The sequence below is a fragment of the Pyrgilauda ruficollis genome, unplaced genomic scaffold, assembly GCF_017590135.1.
Source record: "Pyrgilauda ruficollis isolate IOZ18807 unplaced genomic scaffold, ASM1759013v1 scaffold123, whole genome shotgun sequence".
Lineage (NCBI taxonomy): Eukaryota > Metazoa > Chordata > Aves > Passeriformes > Passeridae > Pyrgilauda > Pyrgilauda ruficollis.
The window spans coordinates 1249027-1273286 of record NW_024510655.1 but is presented as its reverse complement, the minus strand read 5'-3'; the positions used below and the strand labels follow the sequence as shown (position 1 = coordinate 1273286).

At 41.7% G+C, this 24260-nt stretch overlaps 1 protein-coding gene across 1 annotated transcript in view; it reads right to left on the bottom strand.

Annotated features, from left to right (window-relative positions):
• LOC121365917 (ubiquinol-cytochrome-c reductase complex assembly factor 1) overlaps positions 1-24260 on the bottom strand; it is a 46887-nt gene that overhangs the window by 9094 nt on the left and 13533 nt on the right. Inside the window, exons 6-7 of the mRNA XM_041490503.1 lie at positions 19467-19524; positions 13214-13322 (exon numbers count right to left, since the gene is read on the bottom strand). Coding sequence (XP_041346437.1) covers positions 13214-13322; positions 19467-19524 — 167 coding nt within the window. The remainder of the gene's footprint in view (positions 1-13213; positions 13323-19466; positions 19525-24260) is intronic.

The following is a 24260-nucleotide window of genomic DNA, read 5'->3' as shown; positions in this document are numbered from 1 at the left end:
GTCCTGCCAGCACTGCCCCAGCTGGGATGGCCACGGGCTGCATTGCCTGAGAGCACTGCAACAGGAGTTTCTTTCTGCTTCAGCTTCTGCCAGCATGTGTTGCACCCTTAAGCTACTTTAACACATTAATCCTTCCATAGACTGTAAAGCCAGAAGGGGCACTTCTAACTGCCTCATACAAGCACTAGTCATTGAATTCCAGGCAGCAATTCCTCTCTTTAGGCTGTAAGTTATGCTTGAACTAGACTTTTTTATGAAGAGATTTCAGCCAGAAGAAATGATTAGATCATAGAACCTGACCCTCTGCATATCACAGACCATTACATTTCACCGAGTTCCCCCTGTACTAAGCTCACTAAGTTGTGTTTGGCTAAAGCATATCACCCTCACAGTTGAACATGTGTATCTCATTTCATATTTGAATTTTCTGGCTTGGGTTTCCACCCCCTCATTCTCATTATACCAATCCTGCTAGAATAAATAGCCTCTTCTGTACAATGTGTTTGCTCCTGTACCTGTACACGATGGATGTGCCAGCAGAGTCATCTCTTCAAACCAGGACTGGGCTCTTCCAGGTGCACTGTCACACCACACCAGCAGCACACTCCTGGAGTGGTCGAAGTTGCAACAGCAAAGCAGTGGTTTATGCTGATACAGTAAAAATTAATCCATCCCTTGTGCAAAACAAGTTCCACAGGTCTGAGTACACTCATCTTGTCATGACTGAGTCCACTCTGGGGACTTCTGCAGCCCCACTGCCATAAACATCAGCCACTCTCACTGACACTTCTGACTGCTGGAGCAGGAATACCAGCAAAAGTTCCTGAAGGAGATACAGGACCAAACTTTCATGGTAAAAAATGCCACTCCACAAATATTCAGGGTTTTTTATGCCCCTTCTCTCAAGTTGCAATAGGACAGAATTACTTGTAATATGGTTTATGTTATTTATAAATAATATATAAGCATTTACAGTTATATATGGGCTTTTTGAGTGTTTGCTCAAACCACTGCGTTAAAACACACGACATTAAATAGGCAAATGCAGCCTTTTTATTTCATCCTATAACATCACTACTACTTGCAGGACAGTAGTTTTGACATGACTGAGACTATAGCAAGAATCAAAAAGATTAAATGAATAAAAAAGATTAGGAAGATTCCTGTAGCAAGGGGCCATAATGGCCAGTTCCGTCAGGCACATACTTGTGAGATGACAGAGATATTGAAGAAATTATTTTTCCAATCTTCAATTTTTGAGCCTTTTATTAACTGCTCTGCTACTTTGTCTGCAAACCAGATCACTGCTTGCAATTAGCCACAGCTTGAGTCCTGTATGCTTTAAATATTAACTCTTCCGATAATTCTCTATTTTTTTAATTAGAAGTAATTTTGTAACACATCTCCATAATCATTAACTTCAGAAAACAATCTTTAAAGCCTTCTTCAATATTCAGTAATACCCTATTTCAATATTATTTTAACCTAGACAAAAGGTAAATGTTGGGTTGTAGCATAACCAGCTCCTGCCGAAATCTTCAATCCATAAAAACAACATGTTAATGGAAAAAGTTGTGTGTGCTCTACCTTCACAACAATTGTGCAATCATCAATAAGGCTCCTCAGAGCAAGTTTATTCCAAGAAATTTCAACACAGGAAAGCAAGTTATACAACATTATATACCTACATCTTTCAGCAAAAGCAGATGCTTACCCCTGCCTTTCTGCTACCCAGAAAATGAGGTTTGTTCCTATCTTGCAGTTTTTTAATTTGGAAGCTCTGCCATGGTAACAGTTACAGATGCAGAGGAGATCACTGTACAATCTGAACTGTATTCAATGGCTTATTCCAAATTCCTGCTTCTCTGCAGAATGTGGCTGGCAGAGCTCACTGACAACCTCTCAAGAGGAGGATCAGGGAAAAAAGGTCAAACTGCTGTGCTCTGTCAAGTTGTGCTGATTCTCTGTAAGGTGAGCAGTTGTCAAGGGATTTTCCTGTAATGCATCTTGAAAAACCTAGCTGCTAAAAGCCTAAGGCTAACCAATGTGTTTCTGAACACACCAGAATCAGAAATTCAACCCAATAAACTGATAAAGGAAATTTCCGAACAAGTTTGAAAGAAGCACTTGGAGAAGACAGTAACAAAGGCAGATAAATCATTAAGGCAAATATGTGCCACGAGCACTCACGGAGTTCCGGTAAAGCTCCAGCTCCCCACTGAGACAAACCTCAGGGACTGTCAGAAAGTGTCACACACCAGGAACACTGACCAGACCAAGGGGGCACATACCCGGGTATCCTGTCTTCAACAGCAGCCAGAATCCCTGAGAAAAGGCCAGACCCTAGAAAAGCTGACATATGCTTCTTCCAAGGATTCTCCCAACCAATTTCAGCTAAGGATACTTCCCAACTCTTGCTATTTGTTTAGAGAGTAACCTCCAAAAGGTCCCCATGTCCAGCAGCTTTGTCCAGGGAACTTTCCGCACTCACCATGTGCTTCAGCAAGAAGCACCCTGGTCTGCTACCCCTGAGGAGATCCATCTCCTCCTGTGGCTCTCCCCTGAAACTGGCTCCTGCTGTCTTCATCTGCTGCCTCAATCTTTCCACAGGATCAGGCAGTGAATACTCATTTCTCCATCACCTTCTCACAGCACTCATGATTTTGGGAGTCAGAGAATGATCCCAGACTGGTGTGGGTTAGAAGAAGGGACCTTCAAGCCCATCCATTTCCACCTCCTGCCATGGCCAGGGACACCTTCCACCAGACCAGGTTGCTCCAAGCCCTGTCCACACTGGCCTTGGACACTCCCAGTCCATCATATTGCAGGATATATGATCCACCCACAGAGAAAGGCATCTGATAACTTAATAAAAGTCAAGAGCAACAAAATTCCAGGGTTCATAAAGTAGTAAACTAAATGAAACAGCTTGGCTAACATTACCAGGGCTGCAGAGACAGGAAAGGTGTCATCCATTCTAAAAAGTCTTTCAGCAGAAACAGATAAATACAAATTAGTAGAAAATACAATAAATGAAAATAAAAATCACAGGTAATTGTGACCAGTGATATTCAATGCTGATAAAGGTACTTGTAGTAGGTGTTTAAAAAAAAATCCACAAAACCTATTTAACAACATGCACACATTTGGCAGCTACAGTTTTGAAATGGATTTTTAAGAGAAAAAAATTAAGTTGAACAATTCCATAGTGAAGAAAGATACATAAATTTTTGGAATTTTTATGAAAGGAATATAAACTAAAGGAGGAATCCTATTCTGAATAAATCCATAACATACTGCATATAAAATTGTGGCACCTTTTAATCTCTGAACAAATCTAGAAGTAGTCGAAAACACATAGAAAAGACCATGATGATGTGATGACACATATCAGCAAACATTTAGGAAACTTCAGGATGAAGTGAGGAAGAACAGATGATGGAGAGGCAAAATCATGACTGGTATCAAGCAGATCAACAAGGAATTATTGTCCACTGCTTCTCATTAAAAAAAAAATGTAGAAAAGAATCTAATGAAATGACCAAATAATATTTAAAAATACAGCTGTTTTCTCATGCAACACATTTAAGTGGCAGAAGTCATTGCCACAGGGCATTAAAGAGCAAAGATTATGGAAGAAGTAAAAAAGGGCTGCACATTCCTGGAGGATTCCTGTCAGTAATTCCGAACTGGCGGTCCCCATGCAGCGCTCGAGTTACTCATTAGTGAATGCCAGGAGAATGTACCAGAAGGAACTGACCCACAGTTCTGTTTCTCATCCTTTATCCCAAACATCTCTGGTCATTGGCAGCCACAGCACACACTGGATCTTCACCTGACAGGAACAGGAGCTCTGAGCATGTTCAGCTTTGTCCATTTTTTGCTGGCCTTTGCAGATATTGGCTGGTATCTCTCCTCTCTGGGTCTCTGTTCTTTCCTGCCCTGACTTCCAGCAGGACAGGCACAGTTCACTAGATGATCCTGGACACCAGACATCAGGTCACTTTGCTGACTTGGCAGGAATTTCACCTGAAAAGTGCTAGTGCTATTAAAAAAACCGGCTCCCTTACCATAGCCTTTAATACCCTCATGGGAAGAGGCTACATTTTATGTAGTAATATGAGCAAGAATGATCCTGCTTATAACCAAACAGGTCATCCTCCCCAGGGGAAAAATAGTTAAGAACACAAAAAAACATTTTTTTCTCCGGAATTGAGACCAGGTCAAGCTTCTGATGGAGGGGAACAGCAAGGCACCCATCTCCTCCCCTAAAAAAAACTGTCAAAAAATGTTTATTTCATTTCAAATGGAATGACAACTGCTAGAGTCCACACAATTAGTCAGCAATTAACCAGCCTAATCCTTACTGCTAAAATCTTTATCCAGTAACAGAGGCCAGGATAAATGCAAATACTCACAATTACTATCCCCTTTTCAAATTCATTTCTGTATGGCTGGCAGACTGGCTGATTTGTGTTTGTTCCATCAGCCTCCCCACTCTCTCCTGGCAGGGCCCTGCTCATACGTGACCTGTTTGACATTCTCCCATCAGTTCCACATTTGGGTAAAATTCTAATTTGCAGTCACATTGCTTTCACCTTCTACCAATATTCTGCACCTTCTGGTTTCAATCATAAGCTGAGAAAAACCCGATTTCCCCAAGCATTCCTCCTCCCCAGGGCTTCAAACACACACAGGCCACAGAACAGTTAACAGTTAAATATTTTCTTGCCAATATTTTAAGAGTGCAGAAGGTTCCAAATTGCTGGTAAAATAAACAATGCCAGACTGTGAAAACTCCTGCCTGCCATATACTCTGATGTTAACAAGAGTTTCTTTATTACTGTAACCTTTCAGGAGAGAACAAAAATTATTTCTCTACCCTAGTTCTGCCCTCAAGTAAAAGGCAAAGGAGGAAAGTGAACCATGAAAAGTCTGCATGGTAAGATATTGTGAGTTTTCCATCTTCTGCACTTCATTCAGATTTGATGCTGCTGTGAATAAATAAACTTCCAGAAGATCCTAAAAACATGGGCAAGGATTTTTCCTAACACAGTTTCCTGAATAACACAGATTTAACCTATATATGGGTTATCTTCCCTCCTGCAAGGACATAATAAAACAGGAAATACAAAAGGGTAAATTTAGGATGCTCTCAAGGAGACACATTATTTTTAAGCTCTTGGTACCAGGCTTTGTCCTCTGGGGCTTTAGTCCTGTATTTCTACCAATTACAGGGGCTCTGACACTTACCCACTTTAAAAAATGAAGTCTTCAAACAGCACCTCCAAACAGAATTGCTGCTACTCAGCATCAATGATACAAGTGACTCCAAACCTCAGGGGACATTCCCTAAACCCCTGCTCACCCACATTGCTACCTTCTGTTCCCTGCCAGATCCTTCTGGATGCCCAAGCCCTGTGAAAACCCAGTCAGATCAGGGTTGTTCATTTCACATTGACCAAGACTGTAGTGACCCCATCTCTCATCCATGACATCCCAACCATAAAATTGTCCATTTTATGTGCACTTATTCTCCTGGCCTCAAGGCCTCCTGACTAACTTGAAAATCAACATGATGAACACTTCGCTACCAACTTAGAGAGATCTCCAAGATTAGATATCCTGGTATTTTAAGCTTTGGCATGATTTCCTGACCTTTGAATGAAATAAAAACATTCAAGCTCTTACAGAAGTGTAATCAGAATTAAATAATTAATAGAGATAAAGCAAGTGCTGTGTAAGACCAGAAAGAGAAGAGGAAGACTGAGGACAGAAAAAGGAATAGAATCCATTGAGATTCTCAGACCAGAATGGAAAACAAAAAACCACCTCAGTTTCCCTAGATGTCTACAGAAGTATCCTATGCTGTTGCTTTACTAGGGTTGTAAAAGAAACCAGAGGAGTCAGCAAGTGTGGAAGCAGGCACTGGGATTACTGCAGGGACTGCACTTGCACTTCCTGATCATTATCTTTTCTTATCCTGTGGGAGCAGTTAGCAAAGGCAGTCAAAAAAATGTTTCAAAGAGCTGCCAGTTCTGTAAATGGATAAAATGGGCTAGAGAACTCAGAAAATGGAAGAAAAAATAAACAAAACTCTAGCAATAAAATACAACACTCACTCCTGAAGTGGAAGCAGAAGATATCAGTGACTTTCTATCTGCAGAGAAAAGAACAAGCAACAATGCCATTAAAATGTATGGGAACAACAGAGAAGCTCTCAATGGCTTGTTTGGTTTGATTTAGAACAGACTCTGGTCTTGGTATTATTTCTGTTATTATGGAGAAGCTTGAAAGCACATTCTGGGGGAAGAACCTTTCCCTATATAATGGACATAGAGTAATATAATACTGAAAAATACATAATAATGAAAAAAGGTATCTCTAGAAAAGGTGCCACAAGGCTGCTTCCAGTGTAATTCCTACAGGCACTCAAGCAAGACACAGAACAAGCCAACACCACCACCTTACCACAGTAACAGAATTCAACACATCTACGAAATTTAATTTTTTTTTTTTTGTGCCAGAATTTGTTTTTTTTATGCCAGAAAACTGGGGCAAGCTGGCTGAAGAAAACCCAAGCATTTATTATATCTTGATGTCAATACCAGATATCCTCAGCATGGCCCAAACATTTCACCCAGGTGTGCTGGTTCCACAGATGCTGTCTCTAGAACAACTACATAACAAACAACTTGAGAAGGAGACCCATATTTCAAAGCTCCATGTGCTGGTAAAGCTACATTTGCATCATTACAGTTTGTTCCAGACATCACTACAGCTGAGATAATTCAAGGTAACATTCCATGCATGTGCACTATCCTACATATTTAAGTTATTAACATTTCCAGAATCAAATTTACTGAATTTCCTCTGGAAAAGTACCTACTATTATTCATCCATGAAATTACAAAGTACTAGAAACTTAGTGTGAACTTTCAAGCTATTTGAGAAAGGATCATGGGTTGATGAACTTTTTTTTGGTGATGTTCTTGAAACAATAGCTTCAGGTAAAACTAATCATACAATGTCTGGTATCCTATTTAAAAAAACCCACAAAAACTATACAGAACAATTTTGTATCTCGCTACATTGGCAAGGGTATAGTTTCTTTGGTTTTTTTAAAGGGAACACTAGAAACTGGTGAAATGTTATATATTCCAGGTGGTCATCAAAAATCATAACATTTTTCTCCTTAAAATGTCCTAGTAAAGCATTTCAAAATATACATAGATAATTTAAAACTCAAACTTCTCTTCTTTAGTTTTATAGGGTTTTAAAAACCTTTTTCAACTGAACACTATCCTCTGTCTCACATCCCAGTCCATTTCCTCAAACAAAATCAGTACCTTCTCTGCAATGTTTTGCTTCAGTACATTTCCTTAATCCCAACTCGCCATTCCAGCCCTAAAATACTGCACCCACTTTCCTCCTGCCCCATTCTCTCTCAAAAATGTAGTTTCACTCCTGTGCATCCAAAACAGACTCCATGACTTCCCATCAGTTTTTAGAGGCAGGCCTGGAGAGGACCTCTGAACATCCCAGGACAGCAGCTTCCCACTTCAATTCATACAAAGATCAAGTTCTGTTTTAAAACTGTATCCATTTTACACCCTGTCCTTTCATTCTCATTCTGCAATTTGCTGGTCTCACCCTTCTGAGTCTTTAGTCACAAGGCTCAAACTTTTTCTTCTCTGCAGTAAGAATAACTTAAACAGAATTAAACTCAGTTTAGGAAATTCTGTAGCTCCTTAATTAAAAATAAGCATTTTTAATCAACTGAAATTTTCTATTTATGAAAAGAGTATCAAGACAGAAAATGGTGCTCAAGTTCCCAGAGCCAATTTCAGCTCTCAGTTATATGTATTGATTCTGATGCTGTTACTTCAGATGTACATGAGTGTAACTGAGAGCAAATTATGGGTCACTGGGTATAAACAGCTCCAGCTAGAAGTGTAACAAAGGCTGTATTGTGCTACACACAGCAGAGCCAATAAACGAATTCAAAAGACACCTAGATGTGTTCCTGGAAAAAAAAGGGGATAGGAGTCTAAGTGGTCTGGTGGGAAAACAGGAAAGTGAGATTATGACAAATTAAAACATGTTTGGCACGCTGGGCTGGACAGCCCCTCCTAGCCCTATCTCTTTTAGAAAAACTTATTTATTATAAAATGAATTGCAGCTTATAGGACATTTTTATTAATTATAAAATGAATTGCAGCTTTTAGAACATTTATTAATTATAAAATGAATTGTCATTTTGCACTGAAAACAACTTTAATTCATTTCAGCAGCAGAATGCCACCACAGCAAACATGACCAAGGCAGGTAAAGTGAGCTTACAACCAGTTACAAGTATTGGAATAAAGCCTGGTGGATCTTCCTGAGACAGCACAGGATTTGCACCCAGAAGTATTAGTGTGGGGTGTTTGGAGGAGGGAGAAGGGGCTGTGGAGGTTTTTTTTGGGTTGGGATTTTTTGAGTAGTTGAAAGTCTGTTATTTATTTATATAACCCTCATATCTCCTGAACTGTTACCAGCTGAAATCCTGTTCCAGGGAATGTCCTTCCTACCAACTCTGCAGCTTCATCTAAGGGTATTAAAACACACTTAAACTTTTACAACTTTTAAATCCACACAGTTACCAAAGCACAATACTGAGATCAACCAGGTTAGTTCTCAGGTGGCTCCAGAACTTCCCTTAGGGAGAAAACAGCAGCAATGTCCAGTCCTGAGAGAATTCCCTTTCCAAACTGATGAGGCAGCTGCCAGCTTGTAAAGTATAGATCTACTCCCTGCAAGCCACGAGGTGGAGATCTCTGGCAAAGCAGGATCCAAAGGAAGTCTTTTACCCAGCCTAATGTTACTATTAACACTTGGAGCCATTGCATCAAGCCAATTTTTCTGTTTGTTTTTAAAGTTTGATAGAAATGTCACTAATGGAAAAATTAAGTAAAGAGCACTGGTTAGCCACAGAACTGGACACACCTGGCTGCAAACCCACCAAAAGAGACTGACTTCATTAGTACTAGGGACAGCAGAGTAAAATTTATATCTGAAATATGCCTGCACCAGTAGAATTTGCTGAGGCCACAGACTCTCCGTGTGTTTTTACAGCTGTGTCAAGTTTGGGTTTCTGACTCTTGCCGACATTCAGGAGTGCTGAAGGAGCTCAGACTAACAGGTCCCAAAACTTTGTAGCAGAGATTTAGATCTCAGCAGTTTTAACAACCAGGTTTTGAAATAATACAAACTCAATGTGGAGCTGGAGCTGATGTAGATTTGCAGTTAAAATCTTTACATTCTACCCCTTTCGGCTCCAATGAACCAGTTAAGAGCAGATGGCACTTTTCAATAAACCATCAGTATCATCTCAGGAATATAGTGTCCATTTTCTGCATCAAGTGCTGGCATTGTTGCTAGATTGGAAGCAAGCTAAAGAACTGCAACTTTGTATGTCAGCAAGTTAAACTAATTGCATCCAGGCAGCAATTCCATCCAGGTGCTCTGTCACTTGCACCAAAACACAGGAATCAGAGTTAAATCTTTACCTTTGATACACTGCATGAGAGAAAAGGCAAGGAATGGAATTTCCTAACCTCCTAAGATTTATGCAGATGTTAATTTAGTTCTCTGAATGTAGTCAGTAAAGTTTCTTTTCACTTGTCTTACTTCTGAGAAAGACTCAGATTCTGAAATTTAAAAGCATTTACACCAGAACATTAATGTAATCTTCTTTTTATCTACTATTCTTGATGCATTTGACCACCTTCTTTTGGAGGCAGAATATACTGATTGCAGGACTACATCACTTGAAAATAAATTGCTGCTACACGTATCCTTCCATCAGGTCACATATCCTCTGTCACTACCTCAGCTTCAGTTTAAAAAAATCATTAGGGATAAAGAGGTTAAGATGAATAAAAATAATGTAGCACTTGGGAAACTGCCCTTTATTGGTCACTCAAAACTCCTTGCAGTTGCCAAAGGTGAGAAGTGAGAAAGACTACAGTCAGGGTACAGCTCTGTGAAGGGACAGAAGGTGAGTGGAGAAAAGTGAACAAGCATGGAAAAAACAGGAACTGCCCATACAGGGGGAATGAGTGAAGTGGGATATGAAGCCAGAATCACTGGCAATGACGAAGGAAAATGAAGCAGTGATAAGGAGCAACGGAACTGGTAACATCTTTGAACATCAGGACATAGATAATTTTCATCTAACATACAATAATTATTACCAGAAGAGACCAAGAAGCTTGTTCATCTCAACAAAATCCCAGAAATTTTGGGTTGAAGGTCCCTCAAAACTCATCCCATTCCACCTCCTGCCCTGGGCAGGGACACTTTCCACTATCCCAGGCTGCTCCAAGCCCCATCCAACCTGGCCTTGGACATTTCCAGGGATCCATGGGTAGCCACAGCTTCCCTGGGCATCTGTGCCAGGGCCTTCCCACCCTGACAGGGAAGAATTCCTTCCACATGTCTAACCTAAATTCCCCCCCCTTTCAATGTGAAGCCATCCCCCCTTGTCCTGTCACTGCAGATCCTGAGGAAGGGTCCTCCTCTGGCTTCCCTGTAGCCTCTTCACATTCTGGACAGGGGCTGGGAGGTCTCCACACAACCTTCTCTCCTCCAGCCTCAACAGCCCCAACCTTCTCAGCCCTCTCCATAGAGGACTCACTACGAATAACGACTGAAAGACCAGGAATAAATAAAAGATTAAAAAACCAAACTAAACCAAAACAAACCACTGCAGACAACGAAAGCCCTCCCTAACACTACAGTGAAGAGAACAGTCCTGATTTCTACATTTATCCTCCAGGAGAGTCCACTCTGCTTTCTCACCCCCCCTCAGTGCCTGCTCAGGAGTTCACTTCTCACCCAAGGAGGCTCATTAAACCAAGGGGCCCCTGGGCAGCTCAGCTGTACTAAATTCACACACAGGTGTAACGGCCTTGCAGATTAATCCCTGAAATGTGCAGGTTCTTCCTCTGAACATCTGCTCTGGCCACGTGAAGGCTGTGTCAGCACCAGGCCACAGTCTGGTGTATTACAGGAATTACAGTTGGGCAAGCTAAGCACACTGGAGATTCCACTGCAGGGTCATTCCTACAAAGACTGCAAATTTAAATTCAAGGATAAACTGACCAGATGCCTAACCTGACAAGGAAGGGAATGAATGGCATTCCAGCAACTTCATAGCTCCTTGCAGTTGCATCACACAGCAACCATGCTACTACTTGTATAAACACTTCGGGGTACAGACTGGATGAAAAGATGAAGACACTGATGGGTTTTTTATACTCCAAGGAATTTTGTGGAGAAATGGAATAGTTTAGTTTGCATAAATGGAAACCCTGTGCATCCCTTTAAAAATAACTGACTGCAGTCCCCTAAGGTTTACTGTAAAGCTCTCAATATAGGCCTAACCTCCAGCATTCTTCACTTTGGAGCCCTGCATTGCTTGGAAGGGCAGCAAACAGCCAGCTCTGCTCCTCTTTTCTGTCTGCTGCTTCCAACCCTGCACAGAAAACTGCCAGCCAGCACTTTGTTCATACAAGACAAAATCTGGTTCAAAAGAAACAGACAAATCATTTTCTGCTCCAAAGATAATTTTCTCCATGGAATCAGACAGATACTTCAGGTGCTTTCGAAGGTGACAAGTTTGGCTGGGGTTTGTTTTGGGTTTGGGGGGGTTTTTTGCTTTTCAAGAAGAAGAACCTTAAATTTACACCCAGAGTAAAGATCTGAGCTATGTATAGCTCCTAGAGAAAGCAGAATCAACCAGAGGTATAATATGGAAGGCAATGGATAAAGACAAAAATGCAGAAGCTCTTTCATTCAGTCTTTTTCTCCAGTCCATCTGATTTATCAGGTTCACTCACATTGCCCTTCCAGAAATTCCAGAAAGAGGAGATTCCCACATTGGAATTTATCTAAGCACATTAACATCACAAAAAATCCTCAGATGTACGAATTTAGATTTAATTCAAAAGAAGATTAACAGGATGTCTTGTCTTTAAGAGCAACATGCAACAAAGTAAAGCTACGGAAGTCCCAACAACTAGGAACAAATCCTATTGCTAAAGGAATACCTGAAGTTATACCAGAACCAACGCCTTCTAAAACCACATACAAAGTAAAGAATCAGAGAGAAACTTCTTGTATTTCTAATGTGATTGCATCCAAAATCCTAAGTCACTGATTAACTCCCTAGTGGTCTGGCACTGCCAAGGAACATCCTGGCGGCTACTCCAATAGAACTGACAGCTAAGGCTTGAGAATTAGAGAATTAATTACTGCTATATGAAAATTGCCGCTTCTCTAACAGCATAATTTATTTTACTCAGAGACAAACCTCTGTTTAATCACTGAACAGTTCTCTTCCTTTTTGACAACACAGATGTTGCCAGTGCTGTTCTCCCACAGCAGTGCCCTCAACACAGGCAGCCTCACCTGCATCAGGTCTGCTGTCACCTACTTCCACTGCCTCTGCAATGCCTTCTCGTCAGGCAATGACCAACACAGGACTGGAGAAACAAGTATGTTTTCATATTTTAAGTACAGCAACTACCATTACAACCAACTACCACAGCCTTCCTCAGAACAGACCAGAATGATCCAACCTTCCTCTTCCTTCAAACTTGCAAATGAACTCTCCTTGGAACGACCCTCTCTTTGCAACTTCCTTTTTTTTTGTGATAAAGATCAGGTACACTGAAAATCTAAAATGAAAAATACACTAGGACTACTGTATAGTCATATATTTGTCACTTGACAAAAACCCCTTGTTGATTAACTTCCCTTTTACCATTTTAGATATGGAGAACACTCAGAGCTTTGCTGGAATTACTGAAGTTGTAGCTATAGATTTGGCAGCAGTCACATTCCTCCCTACCACAACTGCTTATTCCTATCCCCATTCTGTTGTAGCAGCATCCATTGCTGCAGTCACATGGCAAATCATATAGGAAATTAATCAATTCCAGACATATCGATACCTTTATCCAGGTCACAATGCACTTTCAGAAACAAGGACACTGGATCAATACAGCAGCTCAGAGAATGAATGGTCAGGAGTGAGGGCTGCAGGTACCACATAAGCTAGTAAAGGAATCAACCACTTGGATTCTCAGGTTTCTATGATATTTAAATCCAAAAAAGTACTGAAAGATGGGAATCATCAGGATTAACACCAGCAGAGAGGACTTACCCCCATCACCTTCCCACGCTGCTCAACATCCTCCCACATGCAGTGAACGATGTAGCGGCACATGTACTTCCCCGTGCGGCCCTCCTGCTTCAGCCGCACCAGGCACATCCTGCAAGAGCACACAACACTCAGCTCCTGGGCTTTTTTTAAAAGGGAGAGCGCAAATTAAATACATTCCAGCTCATTTAAGATTTTTCTTACAGTGTACGTTTGTGATCAGGAGGAAAATACACACGGATTTTTTTTTTTTTTTTTAATAAACCACTACAAACATTTCCATTCTGTACTCAGGAGCTGTATCTGCTGGATTTTGGCCAATCCAGCCATGGAAGAGTGACAGTGGACTCTATTCTTGCTGACAGTACTGTAATCTAGTTAAACACTACTGCAACCTAAATTCCTCAGCCTTAAGAACACCTCACCCTCTGGAGCAGGAACACATGGCTTGTCTAAATCCCAGGCCCTGAGCCAGCTGTAGCTCAGTTGGTGCACTCAAGTGCTGTAAGAGACCAACTAGCCAAGCTGGGAAAGCTTAAGCAAGTTACAGATTTCAACCAATCCACATTAGCAATGCACTAAATTACTTCAGCTACAGGGGTATTAGGATGCATGTCCAGCCACCTGGCAAAACCTCCACATGCAAGACCAGCTCAGAGGTTCGTAAGTGCACTGTGAGATCTTATTAAGAACATCAGGTTGAGTTGTTTTACTTTGTTTTTAAGCATTAAAGCCACTTAAACTTCATTGCTGCTGTTCTGTCTACAAAATAAAATAATAATTTTATTTTGCCTCTTATAAAACATCTGTAAAGAGCACAAACTGAAGCCCAGACTGATTCCTCAGTGGGCTGGGACCAGTCCCATCACCTGTCCCATCTTCTCATTCAGCAACTCCTGTGCTGAAAGACAGATGTGCTTGTCCAGGACTGGCTGAGTGACTGCAGACGAGGTGATGCTCAAACACTGGAGGTGAGAGAATTCACTGCTTTTCACAGAAATGCTAGGAAGGAAACTGCTCCCTGTAAATCCGAGACAGCAGAGCTGCTGGAGGCCACTGTGGAGCTGGTGCACACTAACAATGGTGAATGTGCCACAAGAGCTAAAAGGAAAATATGATTATTTATTTGTTAATAGGTTCATTTCTTTAGTGAATATAAGATCTCCAGGCATTAAAAGTATTTGGTGACCCATGAATGCCAGCTCCACAGGGAAAATCACAAACACCTGAAGTATGCTGAGATGACCTGTAAAAGGACAGATGTCCATCTTTATGATGGGTTCTATCTTGTGTACGGATCAGTCAAGGAAACATATTTTTTAACCTGTTAAAAGAAGTAAAACTTACTGCCAGGGACAGTCAGAGACAAAAGCTGAAGGCAGCAAAACTCACAGCAGTCCTATATTCTTCTTGCTAGTCAGAATCACTGTCCCACCACACAAATGCAATTAAGATGGTACCAAAACCAAACCCTCATTTTCTCACAGAAGGATGGCAAAGCTTTCTGTTTAAACAGTGGTCAGAGAACAGCTGTCAAAGAACAGCTGTCCAGGTACCAGACCTTCCACAAAACAAATGCACAAAGAGCTTAAAACTTTCCGTTTACTTCTACCAGTTTCAAAACCTTTGTTCCTCTTGTGCATTTACATAATTGAACTGTACAAAAAGTGAATTACTGAATTGAAAATTCTTACTCTTAACAAGTCAAAGAGAAAAAGACTCCATTAAAAACACTAATTTTATGCTAAGAAAAACATTTTTATACTTCTCTCGCTGAACAGCTGAACTCAGGGGTGAAAAACTCCCCCTGAGCATAAATAGTGTTTCCTATCCTGCGCCTTCGGAGGTGGAGAAGCAGGATGAGAGAGCAGTGCAGAGACCAACAGGCAACAACTGGTCAGTGATGAGCAGGACTGGACTGGTGTGCAGGGGAAATCCTGCTACTCGTGGAGCTTAAAAGGGAGCTCTTGTGTTTGGATGCACAGTGCTGTCACAGAGCTGTTCTGCAACAGCACAAGCGAGATCATGGAATTTTGCAGTTTATTTGGAAGTTTGGTAGTTTGTTACTACACCTGCTGTCTGAGGCAACACAGACTCTTTAAAGCCTATAAACCTCCTAACTAGATCACCATAGCGTGAAACATTTCATCGTTTCACTGCACAATCTGCTCTGTAGTTTAGTCAAATACTGACTCCTCTTCATCAAACCCTGAAAGGAAAATTACTCCAAACTATCTTTAGAAAGCTGTCTACCTCACATTAGTTGGGTTGGATAATTTTTGCTGTATTTAAGTCATGCAGAGAGATTCTCTTAGAAGAAAGGATAGCTGAAAAGGATCAGGAGCATCTGTAACTCAACCCATGTCAGCTGAGATGTAGTTTCTCACAACAGCCTCAGCCAGCTTCTGTCAGTGTTCCCAGGGTGCCAGACTGGCCTAAACACCAGAAGTGGTGGCTGACACCCCCCAGTCACCGCTGTGAGGTGCCCTGAGCCATGCATCAAGGTGTGATGAGCCATTAAGGGTAAAACCCGCTCAAACCTTCCTGTACCTGGCCACTCATTCCTGCTTCCTCAGTTGCTCCAGAGCAACTATTTCTGCAGCTATGCTATAGCTGCTCAAAGAAATTACTCTGGCTTAACAACACAAATATCAACAGCATTTTTGGAAGGCTTTATTCTGTTTAACCCACTCATGAACAGCTGCCAGCTTGAGGGATGCAGGAAACTCCTGAACTGACTTTTCCATCAGCTCTGTTGTGACATTACGCTTCAGGGAATGAAGATTACCAGCAGAATTCTGAACAGGTCCTAATTAGGTTTGCATGTTCTCCTGTGCTCCAGTCTGGCCAGCTCCCCACCACTGCTCTATCCAGCAGACAGAGCCCAGCCTGGCTGTGCAGCCTCCTCTCCCCTGGGGCCTTTGCTTAGGCTGCTGTGACCCAGTCCCTCACGTTAAGGCAGGAGCAACTAAATGCTGGAGACATTCCAAATAAGTTTATTCTTAAAATCCCTCTCAAGCAAGACCATCCTGATGCAAGTAAGACACAAAATATAGACTTTATTCCCCTTCTTCTGAAGCACCACATTTCAAAATGGCACTGTGTCCTCAGGCACCTCTATGCAAATTAGAGAAATCTTTTCTGGCAGGAGCTGTTTTCTACATTTACTTGGTGGTTTTCATTCCCCCCTGGACTTCCTGAGGCTGATCAAAACTTTCGTAAGTGCAGATTCCTTAAGAAAAACAATGCTCAGATGAACTTTTGCAACAAGTCTCTGAGTCTTTCAGAATAGGAATTGTAGCACCAGTCTACTTGATCCTAAATACTTCAGAGATGTCACCATGCTTGGTGTGGTGAAAATATGAAGGGAACTCTAGGTATCTACATGACAAATACCGAACCAAGACATTCCACGGCAGTCACCCAAGTAACTTCTTTGGCAGTTTGGTAACAGCTCTGGATTCAGCCAATACTCCATTTAGATGCATGGGAAAATGCAAACCCAGCAGAAGAAATAAAGAGCTTTTCTAAAGTTATGGACTGTTGTATCGTGCTTTTTGTTTTATCAGTGGGTCTATGGTTTGATTTGTGATTTAGTAGTTTTCCTTGGTGCTGGTATTTCTTTTGTCTCCACCCTTTTCCGCAATGAATTGAGAAAATGAATAAAATTATAGATAAAGTATATAATCAGTAAAAACAAGACAAGTATACGCTAAATTAGACATATCCAAAATTATTTGAGTTTTTGAAAAATTTTTAAAATTTTAATTCGTTTTATTTTGCATTTGTAAAATTTTATGATTTATTACACTAACATTTTTTGTTATTTTAGTCAAACTCCAATGTTCATTTTGTATTTAAGAACGGGCAATGGACTTCTAAATATAAACCAAGAGTCCCCCTGACATCAGAGGAGTGGAGTAACAGAAACAGCCTATGCAAACATGACCTTCAGGAAAGAATAATCATGGGTTGGTTTTCCAAGTAATATTGATGGGTTGACTTTTTAAAAGCATGATTTTAGCACTGCATTGGAAGGCACTGGAGTGTTTCTAAAGGAACATTATCTTAAAAGAAGCTTGCAACAGCTAAAGAGGCTAAACATAAGAATCTGAATTCATCCCTTTTTGAGGGGGGTCAGTAGGAACATTCTATTCACAGACAAGAAGAAGTAGGAGCCAGAGATTCAAAGAGAACCCACCTGAATGTGTAACACAACAACATGCCCTGACAAGCACCTTAAGTCTGTAAAAGCTGGGATGCAAAAAGCATGGAAAAATTGACTAGAACATGCTGGGCAATGGCAACAGTAAGAAAAGGAGACAAGGTTTACCAACGTAGGGAAAATACTCAACTTCTCTGGCTCCAGAAGACACTCTAAATCAGTTGAAAATAAGCTGCTGAATAAGAAGGAAGAAGTAAGTATCTAAGAAAATTGTGCAGACTGCTCTGCTAGGGGGAGCAGGAGCAGATGGTGTTCAGAATCTCCTGGCAGGCTGTTGGCCACCAGATCAGGAAGGTTTCTAGCGCCTAAGGCAAATGGTCCAGCAAAAAAGACGAGAACTGGAGCCTTCACACAGGGGTAGGATGTCCTTGACCTTGTCAAAGCTAGCTGAAGCACTTCTGCTCCCACTTTACTGAGTTCAAACTGCCTAAAGGAAGAGAACCCTAGAGAACAGCAATAAACCTGCCTGGGAAAGCAAAGTACATCATGGCAGGATGCTGGTCACTGATCTCATCACAAGCAAAGCCTACAGCATTTCCCAATGAGCCAGGCAGTGAGCAGGCCTGTCACAGGCTTCTCTGTGTCCTGGAATATCAAACCAGATCTCTGATTTGTGGTCCAGAATGACAGTGCTGACAGGAACACAGAGGATCCAGGCTCATAAACCCTAGAAAAATTAACCCCTAGTGCTAACTCCACACCTGAATTTTCACTGCTGCCACAATGAGGCAGAGGGATTTGGTTCTTTCCTGCTTGTGCAGGATATTGCTGTCAACCTGTCCACCATATCTCACATATAAGAGTATTTCAATTCTCAGCACATCTCCCTACATCACCAGCTCAAAGTGCAGCAACTCTTGGCCAACTGCAAAAGAAGCCAAGGTAGCTTTGATCTTAGAAACTTGTGCCTATCCTATACCAGTTTCATCTCTGTCATAGTTTTCTTGCTGATTTTTATAATTAATCTTGAATTTGATGCTGTGTATTAATCACAGGATACACTGTCCTGTCAATGAGAAATCAAGATGAAAAAAGTGTGTTCTCTGCAGATTCAACTTTAACTCTCTTTGGCTCTCCCAGATACTTACAAACAGTCTGGTTTTTAAGATTTATTACACTAGTTTTCAAAATACCTATATGAATTATTAGCTCATCAATTCATTTTTTCCCACAGGGAACAGTAAGAAATAAATAAACTGCAGATTTCAAGGGTCTTCCTTACTTTGTTCCACTGATTTCATTAACTGATTATAATTTCAATGGTTTTGCTCATTGATTCACTCTTCAGTGTAATGATCTTTCACTATATTGAGGAGTCAGGAAGTAAAAAGGAGAGAAGGGAAAAAGGAGGAGGCAAGGAAACAAGGGGCCTTAAATGCAGCTATTTCAGTACAAACTTCCTTTCAGCCTTTGGACAGCTGAACCCAAATCTATGGATTTCAGTTCCCTGAAAGATCTGGCACTTAAAAAATTACTGTACTCCCTTGTGCATCCTCTGACCTTTATAAGTGTGTAATGCTAGATGAAAACCTGATTTTTTTGGCTACTATTTTCACAAATGAAAAAGGGAAAAAACTTCACGGTTAAGGTGTTAAAATATTTTTACATGCAGCCAAGCTGGCATTCACCACCCTGCACGTACCTTTCAGAAGTGAAAGAATAAATGCCAGTGCTATAATTTGTTAAATGCTTCTCATCACCACAAATTCTCCCAATTTAAATGACTTTTACATAAATTTAAACCTTTCCTAAAACACCCAGGTAGGATTTTTCCACATAGCCTGACCAATGCTTTTAGAAAATGCATGGCAAAGATCACTCCACTAGTGAGGAATTTTGAGATGTAAGAGATGTCAGCTTCTCCATAGGGCCTATTGTTCTTCAGCAAAAAACGGCTTAATTTCAGTCATCAATAAAATGAATATAACCTCTATTATCAACCATGGATAGAAGGCTGTACTTTTTCTCACATTAAGTTGCATATAACTCCATTTCCTGAAAATAATTGTATTATTATTTTCTTTCACTTACCAGACATGAAGCTGGGCTACTAGAAACCATGAATTCAAAGTATCAGGCATTTGGCACCCTTGATGGAAGGGAAAAAAAACCCACAAAGTCAAAACAAAACATTAAATTAATTTAATCACATTTTGTGCTAAACAGAAATTCACTGCACCAAAATCTAAAAGCACTTTAGTAATTTATTTTCAGCAATAACAGTACATACATACTGGAAGCAAACATCATTTACTGTCACATTTGTGCTTAAACTCTAGAACATGCAGCCAAAGGATGCTGTGGATTCTGAAAGATTTCAGGTGTTTAGAGCTCACTTGGATAACTTTTACAGAGGGGGAAAATTCCACAATGGAGAATGAGACAAACATTCTAGTGGCTTCTAGCTTGGAGAGTCTCAAAGTAGCAGTGAGTAACACAGAGGAATCAATGGATGCTTTGCTCCATTCTTATACTCTTCCTTCCCATGTGCTGCTGTCTCCTGCCAGGGACAGAATTCTGTGTTACCTGTGTCTCTGTTCCCACTCCACTGGTTGGATTCATTCCATGGCTGCACAACCCACAGCACTCTGAGTGTTCCAGCCAGGCTACATTAGGATTAAACCCATCAACCAACCACAGAAACAATCTGTTTCCAGATTCAGCTCTACTCCCACAGCCACTGTTTTCCCAGAGATGGCTTGTCCATATGTGTGTTCACATGATGGATTTTCATGTGTTAGGATGTGAGGCTGGAGATTTAGGCCACGTGGCACAAAAACCATATTCCTCTTCCTAATGCTTGAAAAAAATGAACCTGTGAGCTCTGTGCAGGCCAAATCCTTTAGTTCCTGTCAATCTCAAACCTTCCTCCCAGGCACACTTCAGCATCTGTTTCCTGGAGAAGTTTTTAAGGCAAGTCCCTAATGAGAAGGATCTGAGGCAGCCACCTTGGCCTACCCAGCACTTGGTGTTCTCTGCTGAGCTGATCAAACCTAGCTGGAAGAAGGCCAGAGAGCCTTGAGAAAGTGACTCTACAGTCAGATGTGCCCAAGGGAAGTCAACCTCATCTTGTCTGTGCTAAATAGATTCCTTCCTGGCTCCTACGCCTCCTGGCTGTCAGGTATTACAAAGGAGATTCACCCAGCTCATGAAGCAATGCTTTCACAGCCTCTTTCTTTTTATATGCCAGCTCTGGTCAGAAGAACCAAACAGATCTCCACTGTTCCTCCCTCTCCAGAGAGATGACTCCATCAGTCCTAGGAGGTGCCAAGGTTCAGCACCACTGCCCATACATCACCTCTAAGACAGTACAAAGACACTAACAGTCCATGTTTGGAGATTAAACACAAGTCTCCCTCACCCTTCTACCCTTCTGGCTCTCTCATTCCTATTAGAAATAATTCCTGTGCCTAGAAATGACTACTTTGACCTAAAGCCATGCCAAGGCATCTCTAACTAGGGCAGGAGCACACAACGCCTGCATTAACCTAACCACCTCAGTAAATGAAGGTTCCACAGGCAAGAGGCAAACACTCAGTTCAGATCAGACAGAGGTTTCTCCAGTAGGAGTTCCCATGGATCAGTCCCCCACCACAGAAATCACTCTGCAGTGGAAAGCAAAGCTCACACCTCTACTCCTGGAAATACGGAAAGTTTTTAAAGACCTATTCAGTCCCCGGGAGGCAAGAATTTTTCTCTAACTTTCCAAGAGTTGCAATTCTATTTTTATAAATCATTTCTAACTTCTATATTTGGACTGTCTGCACAGTAAATTTAAAGGAAGGGTGGCTCCTTTAAAGCAAGAACTTTTTCATGATGGATCATCTTTGCCACTACCACAGCTTTAGGAAGGACACAATGGGATAACATCCACACATCCTGCAAAAGAACAGGTGTGCTGTGTCAGTGTTCCCCTGAGTGTGGCAAGCAGCAGCAGGAGCCTGGAAGGCATCGAGTCGGGTATGGGAGACATGAGAATCAAGAGTCTTGTAACCTCCAGCCTTTTTGAGCTGCACTGAGCCGCACTAGGAGCCATCCAAAAGGCTGATTTGGTGGGACGAGCTCTCTACTGCTGCTGCCGCCTGACTCTAGAGAATTAACAGCATTAATAGTTCAAGTTCAATTCAAGGTAACCCTACAGTCCATATTCATCTGCCAAACTCCAGTTCAGCTCTGAGTATTACCTGCCTGATCCTAAAAGTTCTTTTGACCTTTCAAACCTGAGGTCAGGCATGAAACTCTCTCCTCATAGGCTGCCTCCTCTGTTGCATCAGAACTATCCAAGCTCGGTGCAAAACCTGGCACCAGCAACTTTGCTATTCTCTTTGCTGCTTCTCTTTTCTCCTTTAAACAAGAAACAGCTGACATCCTAAAATAGCTCCACTTTCCCCATAAGCAGCACAGTGCACACATTTGGGAAATGTGCTCTAAAGCAGAGTTCCAAAAGTTTTGTCCATGAGTGATCCGATATTGAGAGACAAAGGGATGGCAAGCATAATAAAATTAACTGCAGTTTTATACTCAAAAGTCTCAGTTAAAACCTTTATATCCCACAGTGGCCTCATGACCTGCACACCTACAGTCTGTATTTTGGGAACTGCTGTTCCAAGACATATACAGAGACAGTTCACAGGGCTCTCATACTGTGCCACAAAAAGTCTCAGAAATTCCACTGGGCATCAGCAGGAATGCAGTGAGATAGAAGAGAGCCCATAAGACATGAAATGCTACCACTGTCCTAGCCCTCCACCACACTATCCACTCTTTACACTGTCACGTCTGTAAGAGAGCTACCCTACAAACTCCCCACACCAATCCACGTTCCAGAAGGTCACAGTGCAGTTGTTTCTTATGCCACAACATAACCACACCACAAAAGGACATCTAGAAAACACTAAGGAGGCCTCTGTGAAGAACTGGCTCTGCTCACTCAGGTTAACGAGCCCATGAGTGGTTTCACACATGAGTGGCTACAGGTTTCCCAGGTCAGCTCAGCAGGTTAACAGGGCTCACACACAGCTGGGAAGGAGCTAACAAGCTCTCCAGAGAGCAAAGCTGACTCTGAGCAGTTTACCTGATATTAACACCCTCCAGCTAGAGCCAGAAGGGCAGCCGAGCACAAACACAGCACAGGTCAGCACATGGCTCAGACAGCACCATCCCACCCTGGGGCTCCCCGTGGGCATTGGGAGGGGAGCAGCACCCACAGAGCACAGGCTCAGGCACTGCTCTGCTGCAGCACCACGACAGTTCACAGGTACCTGCTTCTCTTCCTACCAGTCCCCCAGGCTGCTCCTTCAGGAGTGAGCAATGGGCTTAAGCAATGTCCATATTTAATTGCAAGAGGGAAAAAACAGCTCTCAACTGACACAGTTTGATGAGGACATGATAACCTCGAGCGAAAGTTGGTTATCTTGCTCCATGCCATGCTCCCCTCTCTATTATGCACTCCCTAGCACCTGCTTTGTGCCACAGCTGCTCTCCACCAGACCCTTCTATGTGCCACTTTAGCTCACCAATACAGCAAACCAGGATGTCAGTAAACTGGGCTGTTCTCCTTCAGTGACCTGAACATTCACCAAGGACATACCTGTGCAGTCCAGAACAGGGGCACAGGAAGATGGAGATGTGAGACTTTCCCCTTTGGCTGCTAATTAAACTCAGCTGCCCATGGAACCACAGCCTAAAGCTTCTCCATGGCAAAATCCTGTTAAAAGCTTCCCACCCATCCCACACTGCTGTGTTTTAGGGAAACTACTTTTTAACATGGATCACAAGCCTCTGAGCTAATCCCCCAAAACAGCTTTATTTCTATGTGACAGAAGTAAAAGAAACTTCTTTTACCTGTTTTGATATGAAAACAATGATTTCTTTAGAACCACAAGCACCGACCCCCACACCACACAAGTTCTTATACCAGTAACAGGTGCATCACGCACTCCATCAATCTCAGAGAACTACCTTGTTCCTTCGGCAACAACTGTCTCAAGTCCATGCAAACATATCCTACTCTTTAAATACATGTTTTCTTTTTAAGACAGTAAGACAACATCAAAAACACAACTGAAGCTATTTTACTTCGTATTGAACCTGAAAATCTGTGCCAGAATTTTTTCCACAGACAAGTTTAGAAATTCCCTTAAATTTTAAGCTAGGGCAACATTTATAGATCTTTGTACAATTAAACAGGGATAGTGAAACACCAGTTAAAGACAGCAAAACCCTTGTCTGAGAGGTAAATACCACAAACAGAGCAGACCCTATCTGAGCAAGCCTGGGAGGGGACTCAGCTGGGAGAGGGTGTGCACAGGCAAAATGAGGTTCTCAAGTTTTGATCACTAGTGATGAATCCTACTGCTTACAGAGTTCTCTCACTCCTTCAACTGCCAAAACCACATCACAGGTTTGGAAAATCTTCTGAAAAACACTTGAAAATTTTGCAGTAGCAACACCATGTAACAAACCACCCTCACTAAGCTCTGCACTGGATGAAGGTGTTACTTCAGCTGGTCTCTCATGAAGCAGCAGCCCCAGCCTGTGCTGTAAGAAAGCATCTGGTAGCTCAGGAATCCAGGCCAGATCCAGCTAATGGGTTTACTACCAGCTAAATCACACTGACATGGGAAATAATTCACATAAGAAAAAAATACTATTGCAGCTTACATAAGTCTCAAAGTAGATCTTCCCCCTTAACCAGCCAGATTTGAAACTATTCAAAGCTGCAACAAATTTTTTAGCTTATAGTTAAAAACCACTGTGTACAACATCAAAAAAAAACATCCCAATCCCAGCCACTAATATAAACTTATAGGAGGGACTTATATC